The sequence below is a fragment of the Peromyscus maniculatus genome, chromosome 7 (assembly GCF_049852395.1).
Source record: "Peromyscus maniculatus bairdii isolate BWxNUB_F1_BW_parent chromosome 7, HU_Pman_BW_mat_3.1, whole genome shotgun sequence".
In the NCBI taxonomy this organism is placed as follows: Eukaryota; Metazoa; Chordata; class Mammalia; order Rodentia; family Cricetidae; genus Peromyscus; species Peromyscus maniculatus.
The window spans coordinates 34,036,470-34,057,521 of record NC_134858.1 but is presented as its reverse complement, the minus strand read 5'-3'; the positions used below and the strand labels follow the sequence as shown (position 1 = coordinate 34,057,521).

Sequence of the window (21,052 nt, the reverse complement as noted above, 5' to 3'; positions counted from 1 at the left end):
GCCAGGGTTTCCATCCCTAACCTAGCCCTCCAGCCTGTCCTGGGAACAGGGAGCACAGGACGACCTATTCTCCTCAGCTGCTTCAAGATGGAACAGGGTGCAGGTGGTCAGGAGGACTCTGGCTAGTTAAAGGTAAGGAGGGAACCCAGGCATGTGGTCATCTGACCTGGCTGTAGAGGCAGGGAACAATTACGATTGACTGGTCTGGTCCACATCATGTAGACCAGAATCTCTGCTGGCATCTGTAGCAGGGAAAGCGCTGCAGGTTGTGGTCCACAGCTGCTGCTCCGATGTGTCTGCCAGCCTGCTGAGATGTAGACTAGAGATGGGAGTTAAAATGTGTGAATTTATTTGGAGCCTTTTGGCCCATGGTCTTAATAATTGGGAAGAGCAGGAGTCCCAAGACCAGGAGAGAGAAAAAAATACCATCCTTAGGAATAGACAAGTGAGAAAAAAAATAAAAGTTTTAGATAAATTAGTATTATCAATCAGTACTGGAATCCAAATCGTGGAAAGGCAGGGAATGAGTAACCAAGGAAAATTTAAAATCCTGAGCTTTTGACCCAAAGTATATCAGAATTGTATTAATATTAAAATCTGAAATTTAAAGTCTTAATATGATGGTACTGCCTATATGTAGTTCTGCTAATGCCTGGAGGGGAGTGCATACATCTCCGGCTGTGGAGGAACAGCAGGCATTGATTGAACTTCTGCCCCGCCCAGATGGCTGGAGCCTGAGAGAGGCAGCTGGGGAACACCAGACCAAGGCTGGAGGATTTTTCCTCATCTCATAAAACAACGGTGGAACAATACATAGCGGAGGTGATTCCTAACCTCCCTCCATACCGGCGGCTGGACCATGTGGTTGCCCTTATTTAAGATGGTACTGCCTAATTATGTGCTCACCCCTATCAAATATGGCGCCTGACCACATGTTCATGTGGGTTTGTTCTTTCTTTCTTTTCTTTTTTTTTTGAAAGTAAATTGAGCAGATAAGGAAGAGATAAATTGAAGCATTTAAAAGTCATTCATGTCGGGCAGAGGTGACGCACACCTTTAATCCCAGCACTTGGGAGGCAGAGGCAGGCAGATTTCTGTGAGTTCGAGGCCAGCCTGGTCTACAGAGTGAGATCCAGGACAGCTAGGACTACACAGAGAAACCCTGTCTCAAAAAAAATCAAAAAAGAAAAGAAAAAGTCAGTCAGAAAGAAATATAGATGGCCAGATCAATCATACAGGAAGTAGGTATAAGGCTCAGCGGACTGACCTCCAGCATCACAGAGGGTCAATGAATACCAATGATAACTGTGCAAGACAGCCAATGGACCGTCATCACCAAGGCTATGGGCTGTGGAATTAAGAGGGCACAGGCAGCCTCCATATGCCATTGCATAGGGATGGGGACTGAGCCTGAAAGACACGTGGTACCAGGGAGCAAAATGAGATGAATCCTCACTTGTGGGAAAATGGTCAGAGGGGAATCTTAACTGATCCGGTAGGGTGAAGAGTCCCCTGGCGGTGCTCCAGCCTGAAAAATGGCGGGTGGTACAGGGTCCTAGAGTGCTTCAGACTGCCAGTGGGCAGGAGAAAGCAGTGGGATTGCCTGGCAACATTGGGCGCCAATGTTATGAATTATTTTGGGGAGGGGAGAATCCCGAGATTATCCTGTGTGTGCAAGGAAACATGCTGGGCAGATGCATGCCGTGTGGGCATGGCGGCAGCAGCCGCAGCGGCCAGTAATTCACAACCCAGACACTGCATCCACGTGGAGAGTTTATTACAACAGAGAGACGAAGAGAAAGATAGGAAAGAGAGACAGAGAGAGAAGAAGGAGAAGAAGAGAGAGAGAGGTCAAAGGTATGCACTTCGTGGGAGGAAAAGAAAGAGAGAGAGGAAGGGGAGGAGTTTTTCCTTAGAACGGGGCTTTTACGTCAGGATTCAGGGCGGCACCAAGGGGTGGATCAGAATATTAACAATCATGTCACTGTCTGTCTCCAAAGTCTGTGTTTGCTGCAAATCCCCCTGCTTCCCATTCTGAACTGTGAGTGAAGTCATGAGAGAAACCCAAGAGTGTCTGGTGATGACTTGGAAAGGACTAGACAACCCAGTTGTCAGAGAGACCCATCGACTGTCTGCACAGAAGGGATGGTGTGTGGAGCTGAGTTCTGCCAGTCATTAGAAGGGCACAGAGGAATGCAGAGACGGAAAGCTCTGGTGCGCAAGTCACTGGAGCCCAGTGCAGAGCCAGAGCCTGGAGCAGTGCCTTCTGGGATATTGTCTCCCTGACCCCAGTGTTCTCTGGCCTGGGATACTAGCAATAAAGCATCGCAATGGCAGCCCCTGGGTAGAGTTTCCAAGAAGGCAGGCCTCTGGCAGCCATACATGTCAGTAAGGGTAAGCAGTAGCTCTTGTCAGCCCCACCCTTAGTATTCCACCTCAGCCAGCCCTCTGGTCAACAGATTCATTAGTGTCTTCTGGAGTGGGCTGACCCTGTCTGTGACTTTAGTCCTTCTAGATTATTTCCACCCAGAAATCTCTATCACTCATCATTCAGTCCACCCTCTGGTCATCATCCTGTCCCATCTGGGAAAGGCTCTCACTAACTCTCCCCTTTGGAAGGACCCCAGGGCTCTAGGAGAAATGGGCACTGAGCCTGGGCTCCCTCTGCCCACACCTCAGCAGAATGAGTCTGGCATGGGGGTAGGGGTGGTAGTGAGGGAGTCTGGAGGCTCGGAGGGTGGTCACAGGGGCCAGGAGGAGGTAGACAGCCCAGTCAGGTGGCCACATACTTGGCTGGACCCATAATTGAGGTCGGTAGCCTGGCCAAGGTCGCATGGAAAGAAGGGACAGAGGCTTGACTGTGAATCACAGGATTTATCACCCAGAAAGAGAAACGACTTTGTCTGAAGGCCTGGGACCATCCCTCGGAAGGCCTGGGACCATCCCTCGGAAGGCCTGGGACCATCCCTCGGAAGGCCTGGGACCATCCCTCCAAAGGCCTGGGACCATCCCTCGGAAGGCCTGGGACCATCCTTAAGCTCCTCCCTATCCCAGCCTCTTCAAAGCTATTTACACCCTTTCCCACTCTGTTTCTATTCTTCCAGTACATAGGGGAAAAAAAAATGTCTTAAATTAAAAATAAAAGAAACAACACAGCCAAAGGAACTGGAAAAGGGCCTGACTATCTTTTCTTGAGTCCTCTTCATAAGGAGACATGTGCTGCAGCCACAGAGGGGAACTTCAAGTCAGATCGGAGTGTGAAAGGCTGCCAAGAAAGTGGTGGTCTCTGTTCCAGGTCTTCACAAACTTTAAGGAAACTTATCAGCCCCAGTCTTTGCTAAGAACCTGTCTTAAACCGGGGAGGAGGTCATGAAAAGGGATTTGTGGATTCTCACCGGCTCCCAGAAGCCTCAGCGAGATGGGGTCAGCAACTTCTGACCCCGGGGTGCGGGGGAGGGGGAGGACTCTTGATCTTGGCCGAGGGACGGACTGTCTAGATCCCAGGGGTCCCAGCCTTGCCTTCGCCAAGGGGAGTGGTGGGAACTTCAGCAAAGGGCTCCAGCCAGCACACTGTCCACGTCTGACCTGTCTGCTTTCCCTGGGGAGAGCAGTCCCACCCACCTGGCTCCACACTGGGCGCTCTTGACCAGCCTATTTGGGTGATGCAGAAAACACGAAGGCAGAAGTGTCAGAAGTAATTAAACCAAACGATGACTTAAACCCCTGTAGAAATCAACACATCCGGTTTAATCACCTCCTTAAGCCAGCGCAGGGCTGCAATTCTATGGAGAGGGCTTCTTTATTTCTTTGGATCGTTAACAGGAACTGCATACCTTGGGCTTGATTTTAGTTCGGATGCTCCTGGGGAAGAGGTGATGGTGGGGGTGGGGGTGGGGCCGGGGGCTCGGAACAGAGAAAAGAAATAATACGATGTTCCTTGAGCTCATCCCCTCTCCCCGTCTCCCAGAGACCAACCTTGCCTCTTCCACCCTCCTGCCTCTGTCCTCGCTCCCAGCACCCGGGCGGAGGCGCAGTGCTGAATGTGCTAAATTAGGCCATTAGAGAAATTCATTTCTCTTTATTAGTCTGTGTCAAATCCTTTTTATTAGTGGCTGGAAACGACCTCTCTTCTGCAGTAAAATGTCATGCCAGTTCACTCCTTTTATTTGTTCTGCACTGACGAGGCTCAAACTCTCACTGAATTAGTGCAGTGAGATTTATTTCCTCCAAATTTTGAACGGCTTAAGAGAGATTGGGGTGGAGGGGGCGGTCAGGAGGGAGGTGGCCTGTGGGGAGCAGAGTTGGGCAGGGATGGGGAGGGAGAAGGTGAGCTCCTGTGGAGGTCAAATGTCCTCTGCTCTTCGGAATAAAGTCTGATGGCCATCTCTCATAGCTTGTTCGTCTTCTGGGCCCTGGGGACTAAGTTCCACACCCCTGCTTCAAGCTTCTGAAGAGTGCTGGTCCACGGGCAGACAGAGCCAGACAGCAGCAGGAAGAAGGGTTCCTTAGAACCTGTGTTTTTGAGCTGGGTGTGTAGCTCATTGGTAGAGCACTTCTCTGCTGTGCACGAGACTCTGAGGTTTGATCACCAGCACTAAAGAACAAATATTCTAGCTGGATAAGCTGACATGCTAGAAGCCGATGTTTTGTGTGTGTGTGTGTGTGTGTGTGTATGCATATATAAATGTATATGTATATATGGAACTTCTCCCATATATATTAGGAAATTAGATGCTTAGATGTCAGCTCCCGTAGGCCCTTCCGTATTTAAGCTGTCCCCCAAGCCTGAAGCAGAAGCTGCTGGAGAGGACTCCTTAGTGGGGCCCAATGAGGGCTATGGCTTCTTCTCCACATATGCAAGGATCAGGAAGAGCAGATGAGAACACACAGGTCAAAACTTAGGCAGGCACATGATGGACAAACGCAGAAGAGACAGGCAGCTCATCTGTAATGGCCCTGGGGACAGCCTTAGGGAAGCCCAAAGTCATGGCTGCAGCCTTAGAACCCATCAGGTCACTGGCTGCCTGGATCTGTCTTGGAGGTAATGTTGTTGTCTTGGTCGTCCCCATGCAAGCAGGGGACTAGTTCACTGGGTGATTTAGAAGGAGAGCACATGGGATCCACCGGTAGCCCCGTTGGCCTGGCCTGGTTCCTAAGGATGGGCTCCTGTACAGTCAGTGGGATGAAGCAGTCTCAGGAGCCTGGTGGGCTAAGAGAAGGGAGGTTTGGGGTGCTGACAGTGCTCCTCACCTGCCCAATGCTCAGCTCAGGTGGGGAGCAGGAGGCCGGGACAACCCCAAGGACCTTAGCCAACATAAACAGCATAGAAAAGACCCCCAAATGTGGCCCAGCAAGGTGGCTCAATGAGTTAAGGCATTCACTGCCAAGCCTGGCAAACTGAGTTCAGTCCCCAGGGTTCCACATAGTAGATGGAGAGAGTCAGGCTCCTGCAAGTTGCTCTCTGCCCTCCATATATGTGCAGTGTGGCACGTGCACACCCCTAATATAAATGAATGAATGAATGAAGAAATGTGATGAAAGAAGGGAAGAAAATACTCTCAAATGAAACAAAAGAGCCCCAGATCTGCCTCCCACGTCCATTCTAGGGAGACCTGACCCCTGCAAGGGGAAGGTTTGTGGTCCAGATCTGTGCAGTGGCTCTGCAAACAAGGGGCACGCAGCTCCTCCTTACGCCAGTCACCGACACCGTCTGCCTCGGCCCTGCCCCTGCGAGCCTGGCTCTGTGGCTCTGTCTTGGGCCTACTAAGCACCTCCTAACCCGACTCCTGCTGCCCTGTTAGCCACGTTGTTTCCTCTCCTCCCTGCCCCATCACACCGTCACACTTGGCTGCATCCCCCACCTCAGAGAACCCTGCTTCCCTTCTCCCTGCTGGAAACACCTCTCCCTCCGCTCTTTGCATGGTTGCCCCCTCATCATTCTGGGCTTAACTCAAATGTCACTTCCTCAGAGAGGCCCTCCCTGACCATTCTGAGGGAAGCTGCCTGCTCCTCCCTGCAGAGGCAAGAGTAAGAGCAGAGGAAACCTCTGTGCCTGTAGCTGGAGCATTGAATCCCAGCAGGCCCCACCCACCCACCCCGCATGGCACTCATGCTGTGTACACAGGAAACACAACTCTGTGCATGCCTTACACACAGGTAAGGTGTGCACTACATTCATGGCATACAAAGTCAGGCACCCCCGTTGCATGTACACAGCCCTACGTGCATATGGACTGCATGAACACAAAATCACATGCACACACAGTGAAACATACATGCTGGCGTAGGACAAATACTGGCTATATGGAAAACCTGCACTCAACTCCAGTGCACACATGTGCATAGACACACACACACACCTCTGTTTGGCAGCTGCCCACCCTCCCTCCAGCCAGTGAGGAAGGAATGCTCAGTGACCGCGTGGCTGCCGTGGGTTGGGGCATGGGCTGCACCCCCACCACCTGGCACGATGCTTCGGATTATTAGTTCCTGGTAATTTAGTGCCCTTGTACAGAGTCGATTTGTGCCTTTCATTCCTAATTGATCTAGTGGCTGTTTAAATGGCAGCAGGCATCTGTTGAGAGTAGGAAGGTTCATAAGGCGCAATAATTCATAACACCGCCTGGAATTTGCCTTTCATGGCCCTCAGCTAAACCACTGCAGGGCTCTGCTTAAATTACAGCCACTGAGGCTTTCTTTGGTATTCCACTCAGGGCCAGGAGAATCTTGCATTAAACTGGGATCAGGTTAGATTAGACTATAATATGCTGCAGTATTGGAGGCTGCAAATGAAGACTTATACTGGAGTTTAACCCCTTCACCCGATGTGCTCTTTGTCTTCTGCTGGGTAGCTAAATTCACCCATTGGTTTTCCCTGTCAGCTCCTGACTGGGTACCACAGAGCTTCTGGCAATTCTGGGATGCACAAGAGCAAACCCTAAATATTGGCCCTCTTCCTTGCATACTCTAAGCCCGGGGGGCCCAGGAGTTTATGCATGAGCTCTCTAAACAAGGATCAGCCGGTCATCTGAAGTGGGAATATATCTCTCCTTATCCTCCCACCACTCCTACACTTAAGTGGAAAGACCTGGGCTGAGTGAGTGTGATTTCATGAGGCTAAGCAACCCCGTCTGGGATTCTGGGGTGGGACAGACATCAGGGCTTTCCCCAGCCAACTCAATGATACTGAACATCCTGTGCTGGCTAGATGCTTGGTTCTACTCTGATTGCATCCACTTGGGGAGGGAGCAGTGTCTATTTTCCTTCTCAGGACTTACTATGTTCTCCAATATGGTGGTCATTAGCCACTTGTGACTATTTAAATTTGAATTAATTAAAACTCAATAAAATTAAAGATTCAACGTCTTAGTTGCACTGGCCGTATTTCAAGTGTTCATTGGCCTCGAGTGGCTAGTGGTTCCTGTGTTAGATGGTGCAAAACTGAAGAACATTTGCATCCCTGCAGAACCCTCTATTGGAGAGTGCTAGCCAGGCCATCCCTGTGGCAGCCAGGTCTGGCATGTGTTCTTCCTCTTCTTCTCCCATGAAATAGTGCTGCATAGAAAATAAAGAAGCAGATGCCGTGGTCTCGAGAGATTGAGGAGACAGTCCAGGATTTGCAGATGCTTTCTTGGAAGAACAGGGGAAGGGATTGGAGCTCCCTCCATTCCAGAGTCAACAGCCTAGGCACACACAGGAATATATGCTGCAGAAATAAGTGTGGTGTGTGGTTATATATGCAAATAAGCATGCAAACATACAACATCTGTGTTCAACAAATGTTTGTGAGGATTCACATGCCTCTGGCACACTCTGGATATTCAGGGGTGAATGGATAGGTTTGATCCCTGATTACAGTCTAGGTAAATAGGCAGATAATGAAACAAAAACTCAGAGATTTAGGAGAGAGATATGGAGACAGTGGGTAGTCAGGGAAGCTTCTAGGAGGTGGTGATCTCTACATTAAGACCCACAGACCCATTTAATTAAACATGTATGCTCATATAGACATATCTTAGAAACATGCACAACTTATTCATTGATTCAATCACCAGCTATTTATTAAGTGCCTTCTATGAGTATACATGGCAAGATTCTTGGATACAACAATCATTTACACAGAGACTGTCCTGGAGAAAAATATATAATGATGTAAATAGCCATTTGATTACAGCCATGCTAAGGATTTGGTGATAGAAGTACAGGGAGATTTTATAAATGCAACTGAGATATTTGATGCAAATTGAGTCTGCCAACAGACATGGGCATATGCGGATGAGTTTGGGAGCTCATATACTTCACCCTGTGTACACTTGCAAACACACAACTGTTTATACACATCTGTTGCCCTCAGCTGACTTCAGACTCTGCGTGTGTGCATGTGTATGCATGCGTGCGTGCATGCGTGCGTGCGTGCGTGCGTGCGTGCGTGTTTCTATAATGGACATACGCAAGATGAAGTACTTAACCTCAATGGTGCTGTGAATCTTAGCTTGCATGTCACCTAGTGCTAACATTCAGGCACAAGAATTCTCTAGATAGTTCCCACATTTCCTTCCTAGACTCATGCTGAGTCTAAAATGGACACAAACATCTCTGAAGAGTTATAACCTCTCCATGCAGTTTATCTGACCAAAGGGAAAAGGTAGGCGCCCTCTGAGGCCCCAGGAGTGGGCCTTCATGCCAGAGAACAAAATGCTGCCACCTTGGCAGACCTTGGGGACTGGGGACATCCTCAAGGAGTTGGACCCTGGGAAAAGAAGTGTTGGAACTGCTGGAAAGGGAGCCTGGTGGCTTCTCAGCCCCAGCAACAGGCTGGTCTCTGTGTGCGCATGTGTGAGCTCTTGATGTCCCCGCAGGCACCCTCTTTTCCCGCTCCTGACGCTGCTGTTTGAGAAATGTGAACAGGCCACCCAGGGCTCTGAGTGCATCACCTCCGCCAGCTTTGACGTGGACATCGAGAACTTTGTCCACCAGCAGGAGCAGGAGCACAAACCCTTCTTCAGCGATGACCCGGAACTGGACAATCTGGTAAAGACCCTCCTCCACCTTACATCCTGGCTGAAGGCTTCCCACCCCGTGATCCCATCCCAAATATCCTAAAAGTGCTCCTTTCGTTCATTAATTCAACAGAAAGTTTTGAGTGTACATTATGGAACCGGCACTGTGTGTACAATTTCGTGGTTGAGAACCCATTCCAGGCATTTTTAACCAAGAGTCCAGCAGCGGGCTTTGCTGCCAAAGCTTTCTCCACCTCGACCTATGTGGCACCAGCATCTTGCTGCCTGCTGCCTTGCAGTTCAAACAAATGGCACGGGGGACTAGCAGCTGGGACACCAAAGGTAGCTATCCAGAGTTTGCATGGAGAACTGGTAACAGGCAGAGGAGGCAGGTGTGTGAGGGTAAGAGGCCTGTTCAAGCATGTCCACACGGGGAAAGACCTGGTCCTGCTCGGAGATTCAGCAGAGGTCTCGTCCTCTTACTGGACACAGTAGATCATACTCCCAAATAGTTTGCCACTCAGATAATCACTACATCCTATAAAATACAAGTTCCTGGGCTGCACTAGGGAGTTGTGATTCTGTAGATTCAAAGGGATCCTGTGACTATGTTTTGTATTTCCAAGGCAACTACCATCATTAGCATCGGCGGCTGCCAGGTTGGATGGAATCTAAAATTCTCATCTAGCCTGGGTATTCCACAGAAGAAAGGTGTTAGAGAGGCCACTGTACTTGTCCATCATGCTGAGTAGTCTTCTGGAATTAACCTCAGGACCTGACATTTTGTTTTGTTTTGGTTTTTTGTTGTGTTTGTTTGGTTGGTTGGTTGGTTTAGGTTTTTCAAGACAAGGTTTCTCTGTGTAACAGCCCTTTTCTGGAACCCTGTCTGTAGGCCAGGCTGGCCTTGAACTCCCAGAGATCTGCCTGCCTTTGCCACCTGAGTGCTGGGATTAAAGGTGTGAGCCACCACTGCCTGGCAGGACCTGATTTTTTTTTTTCTGTTTGTGTGCTGCCCAGATTATCACAGTGAACTGGGAAACTGCAAATCTGTCCCCCAACACACACACACACACACACACACACACACACACACACACGCACGCACGCACGCACGCACACGCACACGCACACGTGCACACACACACATTGGTTGGTGGTAGTGCTGACCTCTTCTACCCAGAGTTTAGCTGATATCTGCTCCCCACGAGAGAACAGAATTAGGGAAGCAAAAGTAGCTACAAAAAGAAAGTAAAACTACACATTCTCACGGGCACACATGCACGCGTGCACGTGCATGAACATACGTGTGGACACATACTCACGTATTTAGTACATAATACAGACCGGATAAATGGCTTTGGCGTTGTGCGGGGCTGTGAATTCTTCACACTGCTGCTTCTCTCGGTGTTCAGAGCAGTACTCTGTGGACTCTAAGATAGCCACCAGGAGAACCCCGCCTGGCCTGGAATTTTGTGATGGTGTGATGATTTAAGACTGGGAGCAGACCTCAGACATGGGAGAAGTACTTACTGGCTGCCAGGAATATTAGCAGAGGCACAGAGAACCCCAAATCTCCCGATGCTCATTCCCGGCCCTCCCTCCGGCTGCAGCCTCTTACATCCCTAGGAAAGCCTCCGTTGTGCTGGTCCTCCAGCTGGACTGTGAGGGCGAGGCTCGCTAAGCCCTGCCCTGCTCTTCAGCTAGTCGGAATCAGATTCTAAAGTCTAGAAAGGAAATCCTCAGAATCAGGCCTCGGGCAGCTATGGAGGCAGGAGACAGCTCTTTCTGAAAGTCGGGGTAGACGTGGGACAGGGCCCACTGCGCATGTGCGTAAACCCTTGTAATGAGCCTAGCATCATCATTTATTTTCTGTATGATCTTGATGACATACAGAAGCTCAGTTTCCTCATCTACACAGCGAACTGCACCTATCTCGTATGGCTATAATAAATTAATGGGATGGCTCATAGACCTGGCCTTTTAAAATGCTTTGCATCTGGAAATTAATCTCAGTGTGGTAGTCTTTCAGACGATCCCCAACCCTACCCGCTGGCTGTCAAAGACAGTCTGGTCTGGATCCTGAAACTTTTGGGGTAGCTAGAGTAGGGGACTCCAGCAGTGCCCTTTGCCGCTGGTTCCTAGCCCTCTGTGTCAAAAGGAGGAGACACAGAGGCCAAGCACGGGAGCCATCATTAGGACAAGAATCATGTCGCCAGCACAGCCGAGATGCACATAATTAGAAATTAGAAAAAGGTCAGATCCCGTTATTACCAGCTCAATCAGCTGCCGAGTGCCACAGCCAGTTAATTTGGCATCTGTATTTTTTACAACCCCGCACACGTAGCCCAACGGACTGTAACTCTTTCTCCGGACAGATATACTGCGCAGCCGAGCAGGGACATAAAATGAGGGACCCCAAGCAAATGAGCTGAGATAATTGAGAGATTTATTTTTTATATATGTGTGTGTGAGGGCAGCTTTCCTTTGCCCTTGAATATTGACTTTCATAGATGGGATTGTCAGGAGGGCACTTGGGTCCCCCAAATCTCTGCCCCTCGGAAGGTCCTCTCCCAACTCCCCTCCTCCAGCCTCTCCCTGACCCTCCCCTGCTTTTCTCCCACCTCTTGGACGGCCCCTAACTGTTCTTCCTTTCCTCCCCCGAGCTCTTTGCCTGCCTCACCCTCCCGTGCTCCTCACAGTCTCCCGGAGCCGCTTTTCCAGACAAATCTCCATGGAAACAGCTGAGTCAGCTCTCCCAGAGCTGCCCCAAATATCGGAGAGGATCCCAGTCACAGATTTCTGAGGGAGGGAATCCTGTAAGGCCGCCGCTCCACAGCGCCTCTACTGGGAGGAAAACGTAATTGCAAAAAATTGGGGTTTAGAAATCCCACCTTAGAAATGAGTCCACTCCCACCGCTTTTTCATTTTCATTTTTTTCTTTTTCTTTTTTTTTCTATTGTCTTTTTTTGTTTTTTGTTTTTCGGAGTTTCTCTGTGTAGCTTTGGAGCCTGTCCTAGAACTCTGTAGACCAGGCTGGCCTCGCACTCACAGAGATCTGCCCTGGCTCTGCTTCCCAAGTGCATGTGCCACCACTGCCTGGCTCCCACCGCCTTTTCTACACTACAATCCTCGAGTCCACAGAGGAGAGCCCTGGCCTTTGAGCCCTGATTTGTGCCCCTCCCACTGGCACTCCGTCCCTCCCTGGTGACAATAAAGCCCTCACTCGCAAAGAAGAGAACGACACCAATAATATCTCTCCCTGGAGCTCCCACTAGGACCATTTTTGAGCCATGGGGGCGGCCTTCCATTCCCAGGTGATTAATCTGGACTCCCCGTGAGCCCTCTGGGATCTACCACAATTCCCACACCAGACTTCTTTCTTACCTGGCCTCCAGCGCCGATCCCCTCCTTGGGCTCAGCAGCCTCTGACTGGCACTTGGTAAAGTTTGTAAAATTTGCAAGTTCCCCAAACCCCTTTGAAAGGTAAAGGCTTTTTGTTTTATGAAATCTGATTTACGGGCCCCCGGTGCAAGGCCAAGGTTTTATATATTATGCAAGATTTCAAACTAAGGCTGTAAAACGTACGGTTTCAGTTTCATGCATGGAATTTTTTTATGTGTAAATTTTTTAACATTTATGGGGCACGTTTTAATGAGACTCTGGTGTGGCTCCAGGGACAGATTATGGCTGCCTGACCGCAAAGCCAGTTCCAAGATGGGGCCTCCCAGGCCCCTGGGCCCACTCTGAAGAGGCAGGCCTGGAGGCCCGAGTCTAGGAGTGGAGAGTCACATGAAGGAGCCAGCCCAGAGCTGTAGGCCCACAGAGACCTCATCCAGCCCTGATCTGAGAGTTACCCACCTCAGCCTTCAGTCCAGGCTCTCTGCCTAGAAGGAACCTGAAAACCTCACAAACACCAGGGAAAGGAAAGGAAATAAGAATATCAACGATGATAATAATTAACATTTATAGAGCACTTACAGGTACCAGGTGCTGTCCTAAATTATTTGCATCTATTATCTTATATAATCTTCATTCCGAATCCACAAAGCTTAATATTAATATTAACAATATTATGCCCATTTTGCTGGAGGCAGTTGGTTCAATCCTCAGAACACTCCTCTCCTTCTCTCTCTCTGGGTAGAGTGTGTGTGTGTGTGTGTGTGTGTGTGTGTGTGTGTGTCTTTCTCACTGGTGGGGCTTGGAGCTCACCAGTTCTACTTCACTGGATATCCAAAAAGTCCCAGTCTCTGATCTCCCATGTCACTTGTGGAGACCACCACATCCATTGTTTCTGTGTGAGTGCTGGGACTAGAACTCACATCTTAATGCTTGTGCAGCAAGCCCTTTACCAAGCCCCACAGTCCTCATTTTAAGAAGTGAAATAACACACAGGATCACGCAACTATGGATAAAATAGAAAAGAGTACTGAGCCATGAAATACAGCTCCATTCTAAACTATTACACACACACACACACACACACACACACACACACACACACACACACGGGGAAAGCGAGAGAGTGCTGATGTCTTCTGACACATTTCTAGGTGAGGAGTCAGGTCTTTCTTTAGGGTTGTTTTGTTTTTCCTGGCAACATCTCATTCAATCCTCAGTACACCAGAGAGTCACTTTTTCTTTATTTTGCGGTGCTGGAGGTCAAATGCAGGGCCTTGTATGTGCTAGGCATACACTCTGCCACTGAACCCCACCCCACGACCAGCGAATCATTATTACCCTATTTTACAGCTGAGGAAACTAAGGTACAGAGATTGTGAGAATTGTTCAAGGCCTCCAAGCAGGAAGACAGAAACCTCTCCCCATCCAAAGCCATCTCCCTGAGTTCCCTGCTTTGTTCTCCAGATTCTCATACGAGCCTGACAGAGAGCTGTGATTATCCCCATTTAGTAGAAAGAGAAACTGAGGACCAAGTGTCCTATAAGAAGTTACATAGATGGGTTTGAAGAGAGTTCCTCTAACTTGAGAAGCCCAGGCTGTGCCCTCTGACCCCTCACTGCTTCTCCAAAGCCTGATGCCGTCCAGGAGGAACTGCCATCCTTGACTCAGATGTGATTTAACCTTGCCATGCATGATAGCTTCCATAAAACATCGTTTGTCTGGCAGTTCCCCAGCCCCCGGCATTCACCTTTCTTCCATGTCCCCCTTTTTATTCTAGTGACCCTGCACTCCTAGCTGGCCAAGCCAAGCTGCCCCACTCAGGAAAAATTCTTCATTAGCGTTTAGCTCTGGCTTCTCCAGTGACCCACAGGAAATGTCAGCTCACAATTTAGGAATGCATGTTTATAAACTTCTTCCCTACATGAGCACCCACCTTCCCAATTTGCAGAAGGGGAAAGTGGAAGGAGCTTGCCCCCAAGGCAAGGAATGGAGCAGGCTATCTGACCTCCCCAGCCTCTGTTCCCTTATCTCTAGCAGAGTGGTGGATAATCTTGCCTGTATCCCTGGGGTGAAGAGACTTAAAGATGATGATGAAGAGAGAAGCCTTTTGCAAACTGTAAACTGCTGTGTATACAAATGTTTTGAGAGACAAGGAGTCACTACCATAAAATGAAGAGGTCAAGACCTACCTACAAGAGAGGCAGCCGTTTAGAAAAGAACCTGAAGCTGTGTGTGACGGCTGGGGACCATCAGGACAAGAACTTGGCATTTATTAAACATCTATGATACATGCCAGTAACATTTGCAAACATAATCTTACTCAATGTTCACAACAATTTTCAAGTGTAGATAGCATTATTAACCTAAGTTGCATAGATAAAGCCTAAGCCACTTCTCCAAAATGCCCAGGTAACAAATAATAAATTCAGGACATCACAGCATGGGGCTTTAGAGGAAATAAGTTGTCCCTGTCTTGGGTACTTTCCTGGGACTGTGGGACACATGAAGATGCCGGGATACCGCAAAAGGAGGTTGTATCTTGATTTGCTGTTTTGAAGAAGGCAGACTTTTTATTTCGAAACAGAAAGGGGAGAGAGAAGTTAACAGAATAAAACCTGGGAAATTAAGCACACATTCATCACACATAGTGGTGGTATTAAATTAAATGGCATTCAGCCTAGAGAGATGGCTCAGCAGTTAAGAGCACTCACTGCTCTTCTGGAGATCTGGAGTTCAGTTCCCAGCACCCACATTGGGAAGCTCACAGCCAGCTCCAAGGGATCCAGCATCCTCTTTTTGTCCCTGTGGGCACCTGTACTCACTTGTCCAAACCCTCACACTGACACACACGTATACAAATATTCAAAAATAAGCAAAATTCTTTAAAAAATAAATTAAGGGACATTGTTAATGCACTGAATTTCTATGATCCAAATCATTTTAAAAATCATTTAATAAACCAGCATTTTATTCTCACTTAGAGGCAAAACAACAAAAGTTAAGAGACGTGGGATGAAGAATGATTTATTCGCTGCAAATATAGAGAGAACCTCAGGAATTATTCTTGTACTAGTCAAATATAGGGTAGCCGAAGGAAAGCTAATGGAGTATGAGAAATTATTCAAAGAAGATCTTTTTGGTTTTTGTTTTGTTTTAATATGTATTTGGGCCCTTGGGAAGTAGAGGCAGGAGGATCAGAAGTTCAAGATCATCCTTGTCTACATAGGGAGTTCCAGGCTACCCTGGGCTACATGAGACCCTGTCTCAACAAAACCAGAGAAAACAAAAAGAAAAAATGTACTTGGTTCTTTGTGACTTACAAAGTATATTCACATTTAACCTGAACAAATCTTGTGAATTAGAAACATCCCTTATCTCCATTTTACAAATGAGGAGACTGAGGCCCAGAGGAAACCTTGAACCTGTCCACTGGCACTGAAAGAGCAATGCTTGCGTGGCACTGAATTCCATAGGCTTTCTGCCTTGCGTACAGCCACCCCCATGCACAGCACTCACTGCACATCCATTTCTCTAATATTGAAAAGGTCCTACATATTCATTGCCTCAGAGTACCATTATGATTTACTCTGCCTTCTTAAATCTTTAAACCAATTCTATTAGCCCATAAAAGAGTAATCCTTCATCTGTGCTTTATCAGACCCCAGGATATGACTGCTTTTGGCCCCTGTACACCAGAACTAGTTAAAACACACTGTGCATTTACTGCATTTGAGCTAAGCATTCTGGGTATATAGAAATTTTTGCTTTTTACTTTGTTTAACTTATCTGTAGTTTTCCCACTTTTGAATAGTAAGTACATATGGGTTATATACTTAAATGAATAGAGGTGCATGGTTTTGGGGGGGGTGTGATGTTTGTATAAATTTATACAAGCATGTATATGTGTGTATTCATCCATAAGACTATTTTAAAATAAAACATTGATTTTTTTTAATGCAGAATATGGCTGGGCACAGCTGTAATAGATCATTTGCCTAGCATGTGAGAGGCCTTGGTTCTGTACCCTGTACCCCTCCTCCAAAAATTAAGCAGGATAGGATAATCTTGCCAATGAGAGATAAGAGAAAGAAGAAAAGTAAAAAAAGAAAAAGAAGGAAAGAGAAAAGAAAGGAAGGATGGGAAGGGAGAGGGAAGAAAGGAAAGAGAAAAAAAGGATAATATTAGAATTGGGTTTGTCTCCACAAAAACAGTTGAACAATGTATTCAAGTCAGATGACTTGTCCTGTGCACAGACAAGATTAAGTGAAGAAGGTTATGTTGTTGGAGGTACTAGATGTCCTTGGTTCTACAGAAGGCTGAGCAAGCTCTTTACAGTAAGGCAAGAGAGATTTGAGTCCTGTGTAAGGGAGAACTTCTTAATCAGCACATTGAAAGAACATAGAGGCAGTCCAAGCCAACGAGGTCAGCTCCCCACGGCAGGGATGGCCTAGAAGCGAGGCTGCAGCCACGGGTCCGGTGTTTGTACAATCCTCTCACCTTGTAGGCCTCCACTTACCCCCAAACCATACACCCTTTATACTACCATCCTTTTCAACATACCTGACTCCTGTATGGACCACAGAAGGGTGAAGCAATTTGATCTCAGGGATAAGGCCATGAGACTTCACATTGCCCACCAACTGTGTGACCTTGGGATGAAAAACTATCTGTGGACTTCATTTTCTTCAACTAATAAAATGTGGGCAATAAGGGTACTTGCCTGCAGAGGAGGTCATCTAGAATAAATAAGACAGAGCTTAGGATGGGCTTAAGCCGGTGCCAAACATACAATGAGAAATGTCTCAGTATTGCCAATCCATCCACAAGTGTCTGGTGAGCAACTCATTCTGTGCTGATTACTCTAATAGGCAGGAGATAAGACCGTCCAGGCTGAAGCCAAGCAGAAAATGTAGACAAGAACGTGTCTTTCTCTAGTTCCTTTTGGTCCAAGCTGCTTATACTCGTATCACCCCTCGCCTCTAACTTGGTTTGCTCCTTGTGGGTCAATCTCAGCCTCGCGGAGTTGGCATCTGTAGGACAAGACCTTGTAGCAGAGCCCTGTGTAAAGCTTCAGTCCATGACCCTTAATTCTGATCTGGTCCTTCAGAAAGCCTGAATTAGTTGAGCTCAGAGTCCAGTCCTTGCTCATTACAGTCAACTCTGTAGAGACAGTGTCTTCTCGGTGTTTTTAAACCTGACTTGGCAATCAAGCGCATGCTTGTGGCAAGTGCTTTACCAACTGAGCTATGACCTCAGCCCCCTTGTTTCAGTGTGAATTGTCCGAGCTTGTCCCCAGGCATCATGAATGCTACCCCAAACTAGGAGGCTGGCATTAGAATCTCCTCCACATTGTCCACGTCAACATAAGCAGATACAGAAAGGCAGTAACTTCATCTACATGTTTTTCCTTATTTGATATCATTATAAATTTACATGCAATTGTGAGCATTAGTATGAGAAGTCCTGATTCCCTTCTTGCATAATCAGAGCACAATTTCACAGGCAGAAATAACCCATCAACCATATTCAGATTTTGTCAATATTACACACACTCACTTATATGTACATACATGCCTGCTAAGTTCTATGTGAATTTTTTACATTTAGATTCATGCAAACAGAGTCAATGTACAGAACAGTTTTCCCCTCTTTCTTTCCTTCTGTCCCACCAACGGCTAGTCTGTTCTGTCTCTATCATTCCGTCATTTCAAGGATGTCCTGTAAATGTCACTGTGCTATTAGTCTGTATCCCTTTAAGACTGGTTTCTCTCTCATAGCAGAATTCCCTGTGATACATCCAAGCTGTTGAGTGTATTAATAGTTCATTCCTTTTTATTGCCAAGTTGTAGCCTGTGACATGGATGTACCATAGTTACTTCATCCATTCATCTGTTTCCAGTTTGAGGCCACTTGATATAAAGCTGCCTTGAACAGCTATGTGTGTGTGTGTGTGTGTGTGTGTGTGTGTGTGTGTGTGTGAATGTACATTTTTATTTCTTTGGAATAAATGGCCACAAGCTGATGGGTCATATGAGAAATACATGCCTAGTTTGAATGTTTTGTTTTGCTTTGCTTTGCTTGTTTGTTTTTGATTTTGTTTTTGAGGTGGGCTCTCACTATGTAGCCCTGGATGGCCTAAAACTCACTAGATAATTAAGGCTGGCCTTGAACTCACAGACTTCTGCCTGCCTCTGCCCCTCAACTAGGATTAAAGACATTCACAACATGAAACAACCTTGCTTAATTTTGCAAGGAATTGTCACACTGTTTGCAGTTACTGTTTCCACCAGCAATGCACAAGTCATCTAGAGTCCAGTTCTTCCCACGTCATCAGTTTCTAACCAGAACTATGCGCGTGTGTGTAGAGATACCTTACTGTGGTTCCAATTGGCATTCTCCGAATGGCTAATGACACTGAGCATCTTTCTGTGTGCTTATTTCCCATCTGTACATCCTCTTCTGCAGAACATCTGATCACGCCTTTTGCCCTTGTTCTAATTGGGTTGCTTGTTATTTTGCCATTTAGTTTTAAGAGTTCTTTCCTAATTCTAGGTGCAAGTCCTTTGTCAGATATGTGGTCTGTAAATATTCTTTCCCGGTCCATAGTCTTTTCATCTTCTTCACAGGGTCTTTTTTGTTGGTGGTGGTTTTGCGGGGGATTTGTTTGTTTGTTTGTTGCTTTTGTTTTTAGACAGGGTTTCTCTATGTAGCCCTGGCTATCCCAGAGCTCACTCTGTAGATCAGGCTGGTCTTGAACTCACAGAGGTCTGCCTGCCTCTGCCTCCAGAGTGCTGGGATTGAAGGCATGCACCACCATGCCTGGTAGGTTCTCTTTAAGAACAAACATCTTTAATTTTAGCAAGCAAGTCATTTTCCATTTTTAGATTATGGTTTGGGTATCAGGTCTAAGGCTTCTTTGCCAAACCCTACATACCAAGAGTTTCTGTTTTCTTTCTTTTTCTTTTTCTTTTCTTTCTTTCGTTCTTTCTTTTTCTTTTTCTTTTCTTTCTTTCTTTCTTTCTTTCTTTTTTTTTTTTTTTTTTTTTGAGACAGGGTTTCTCTGTGTAGCCCTGGCTGTCCTGGAACTCACTCTGTAGACCAGACTGGCCTTGAATTCAGTGATCTACCTGCCTCTGTCTCTGAGTGGTGGGATTAAAAGCATGGGCCACAACACCTGACTCCATTTTCTTTTTTCTAAAAATGTTACAGGTTTTTTTTATTTTGTTTTGTTTTTTTGTCTTATGTTTAGGTACATGCTCTGTTTGAATTAATCTTTGTATTAGATGTGGAGTTTAAATTAAGGTTCAGGGTTGTTTTTTTTTTTCTTTTTTCTTTTCTTGTTTATGGATGTCTGATTATCCTAGCACCATTTGAACAAGCCCCTGTTGGGAAGCAATTTGGGTTTATTTGTCATGATCCATAGCAATGTATGTAGATTTTTCTCCTGTCACTCTTGGGAATTCATACTGAGGAAATAATGCAGAAATGGAAGACAGAGCCACATACTTAGAAAATAGTCCCTATTGTGCATTTGTGTGTGTGTGTGTGTGTGTGTGTGTGTGTGTGTGTGTGTGTGTGTGTGTGTGTAGATCAAACCAAGGGCCTGATGAATGCTTCAGCAAGTGATCCACCACTGAGTACATCCACTTTGTCCTCTAGCCTTGTTGTATAACTTTTTTTCTAAATAAAACTGAAAATTTGAATGTACTCTAAGTACCCAGCAACTGAGACCTAGTTAAATAAAGCACACATATGGACTCATATGTGACAATTGAAAATAATCCTCATCCATTCAGTATTTATTCTATGTAAATAAGATAACGCTGTGAGCCAATTAGACGTCATCCCTGCCTCCTCACAGCTCACAGTCCAGAAGAGAGATAGAGAAAACAATTCTGGCACTTAGAAAAGCATATTTGATGAGCTAAGGGAAAACCGGAAAGCAAAGTTGGATGTGTACGTGTGTCGGAGACTGGTTAAGATACATGCATGTAGGCCAGCAAGATGGCTCACCTACTGCCTAACCTGACAGCCTTGAGTTCAGTCTTGTGGGCCCACATGATGGAAGAGAAGACCTGACTCCCAGGGTTGTCCTCCGACTCCACATGAGCACCATAGCACATGTGCACACATATAAATAAATAAATAAAAGTTGAAAATAAATGAGAGGAAAACAGAAACTTTTCTTCTAGGGTGACTGGATAAAGACAGTGTTTTTCATCCTGTGTTTTCCATACCTTCCATATATTTCCTCTTATGACAACTAGAACAACAAGCTGAGCTTGGTGGTACAAGCCTGTAATCCTTGGGCTTGAGAGGTAGATGCAGAAGAAGGATTGTGAGTTCAAGGTCATCCCTAGCTATATAATGAGTTGGAGGCTAGCCTGGGCTACGTGAAACCCTGTCTTTAAAAATGATGAAATAAAATCAATGAAACAAACCCCGATAGGACAATAATGGCAACAAGGAAGAAAGCTTCAAATGCAGAGTGGCTTCCAGCCATGTCAGGATCAGGGATGGACATTTGAAGAGGCCCTTGTGCAGTGGCCCAAAGGGCACGGAAAGCGGACAGTCGGTACCCAGTGCCCAGCTAAATCATGCTGGATTATCCAGTCCGTCAGCAGGCATCATCAGAGTAAGGCAGCCCATATCAC

The 21,052-nt window shown here is 46.7% G+C and overlaps 1 protein-coding gene across 7 annotated transcripts in view; it reads left to right on the top strand.

Annotated features, from left to right (window-relative positions):
• The window catches only part of Pknox2 (PBX/knotted 1 homeobox 2), a 274,475-nt gene that overhangs the window by 218,816 nt on the left and 34,607 nt on the right, over positions 1 to 21,052 (top strand). For all 7 annotated transcript variants that reach the window (XM_076576020.1, XM_076576015.1, XM_076576016.1 and 4 more), the window contains one exon: positions 8,859 to 9,030. In XM_076576020.1, the coding sequence (XP_076432135.1) occupies positions 8,859 to 9,030 (172 nt within the window). The remainder of the gene's footprint in view (positions 1 to 8,858; positions 9,031 to 21,052) is intronic.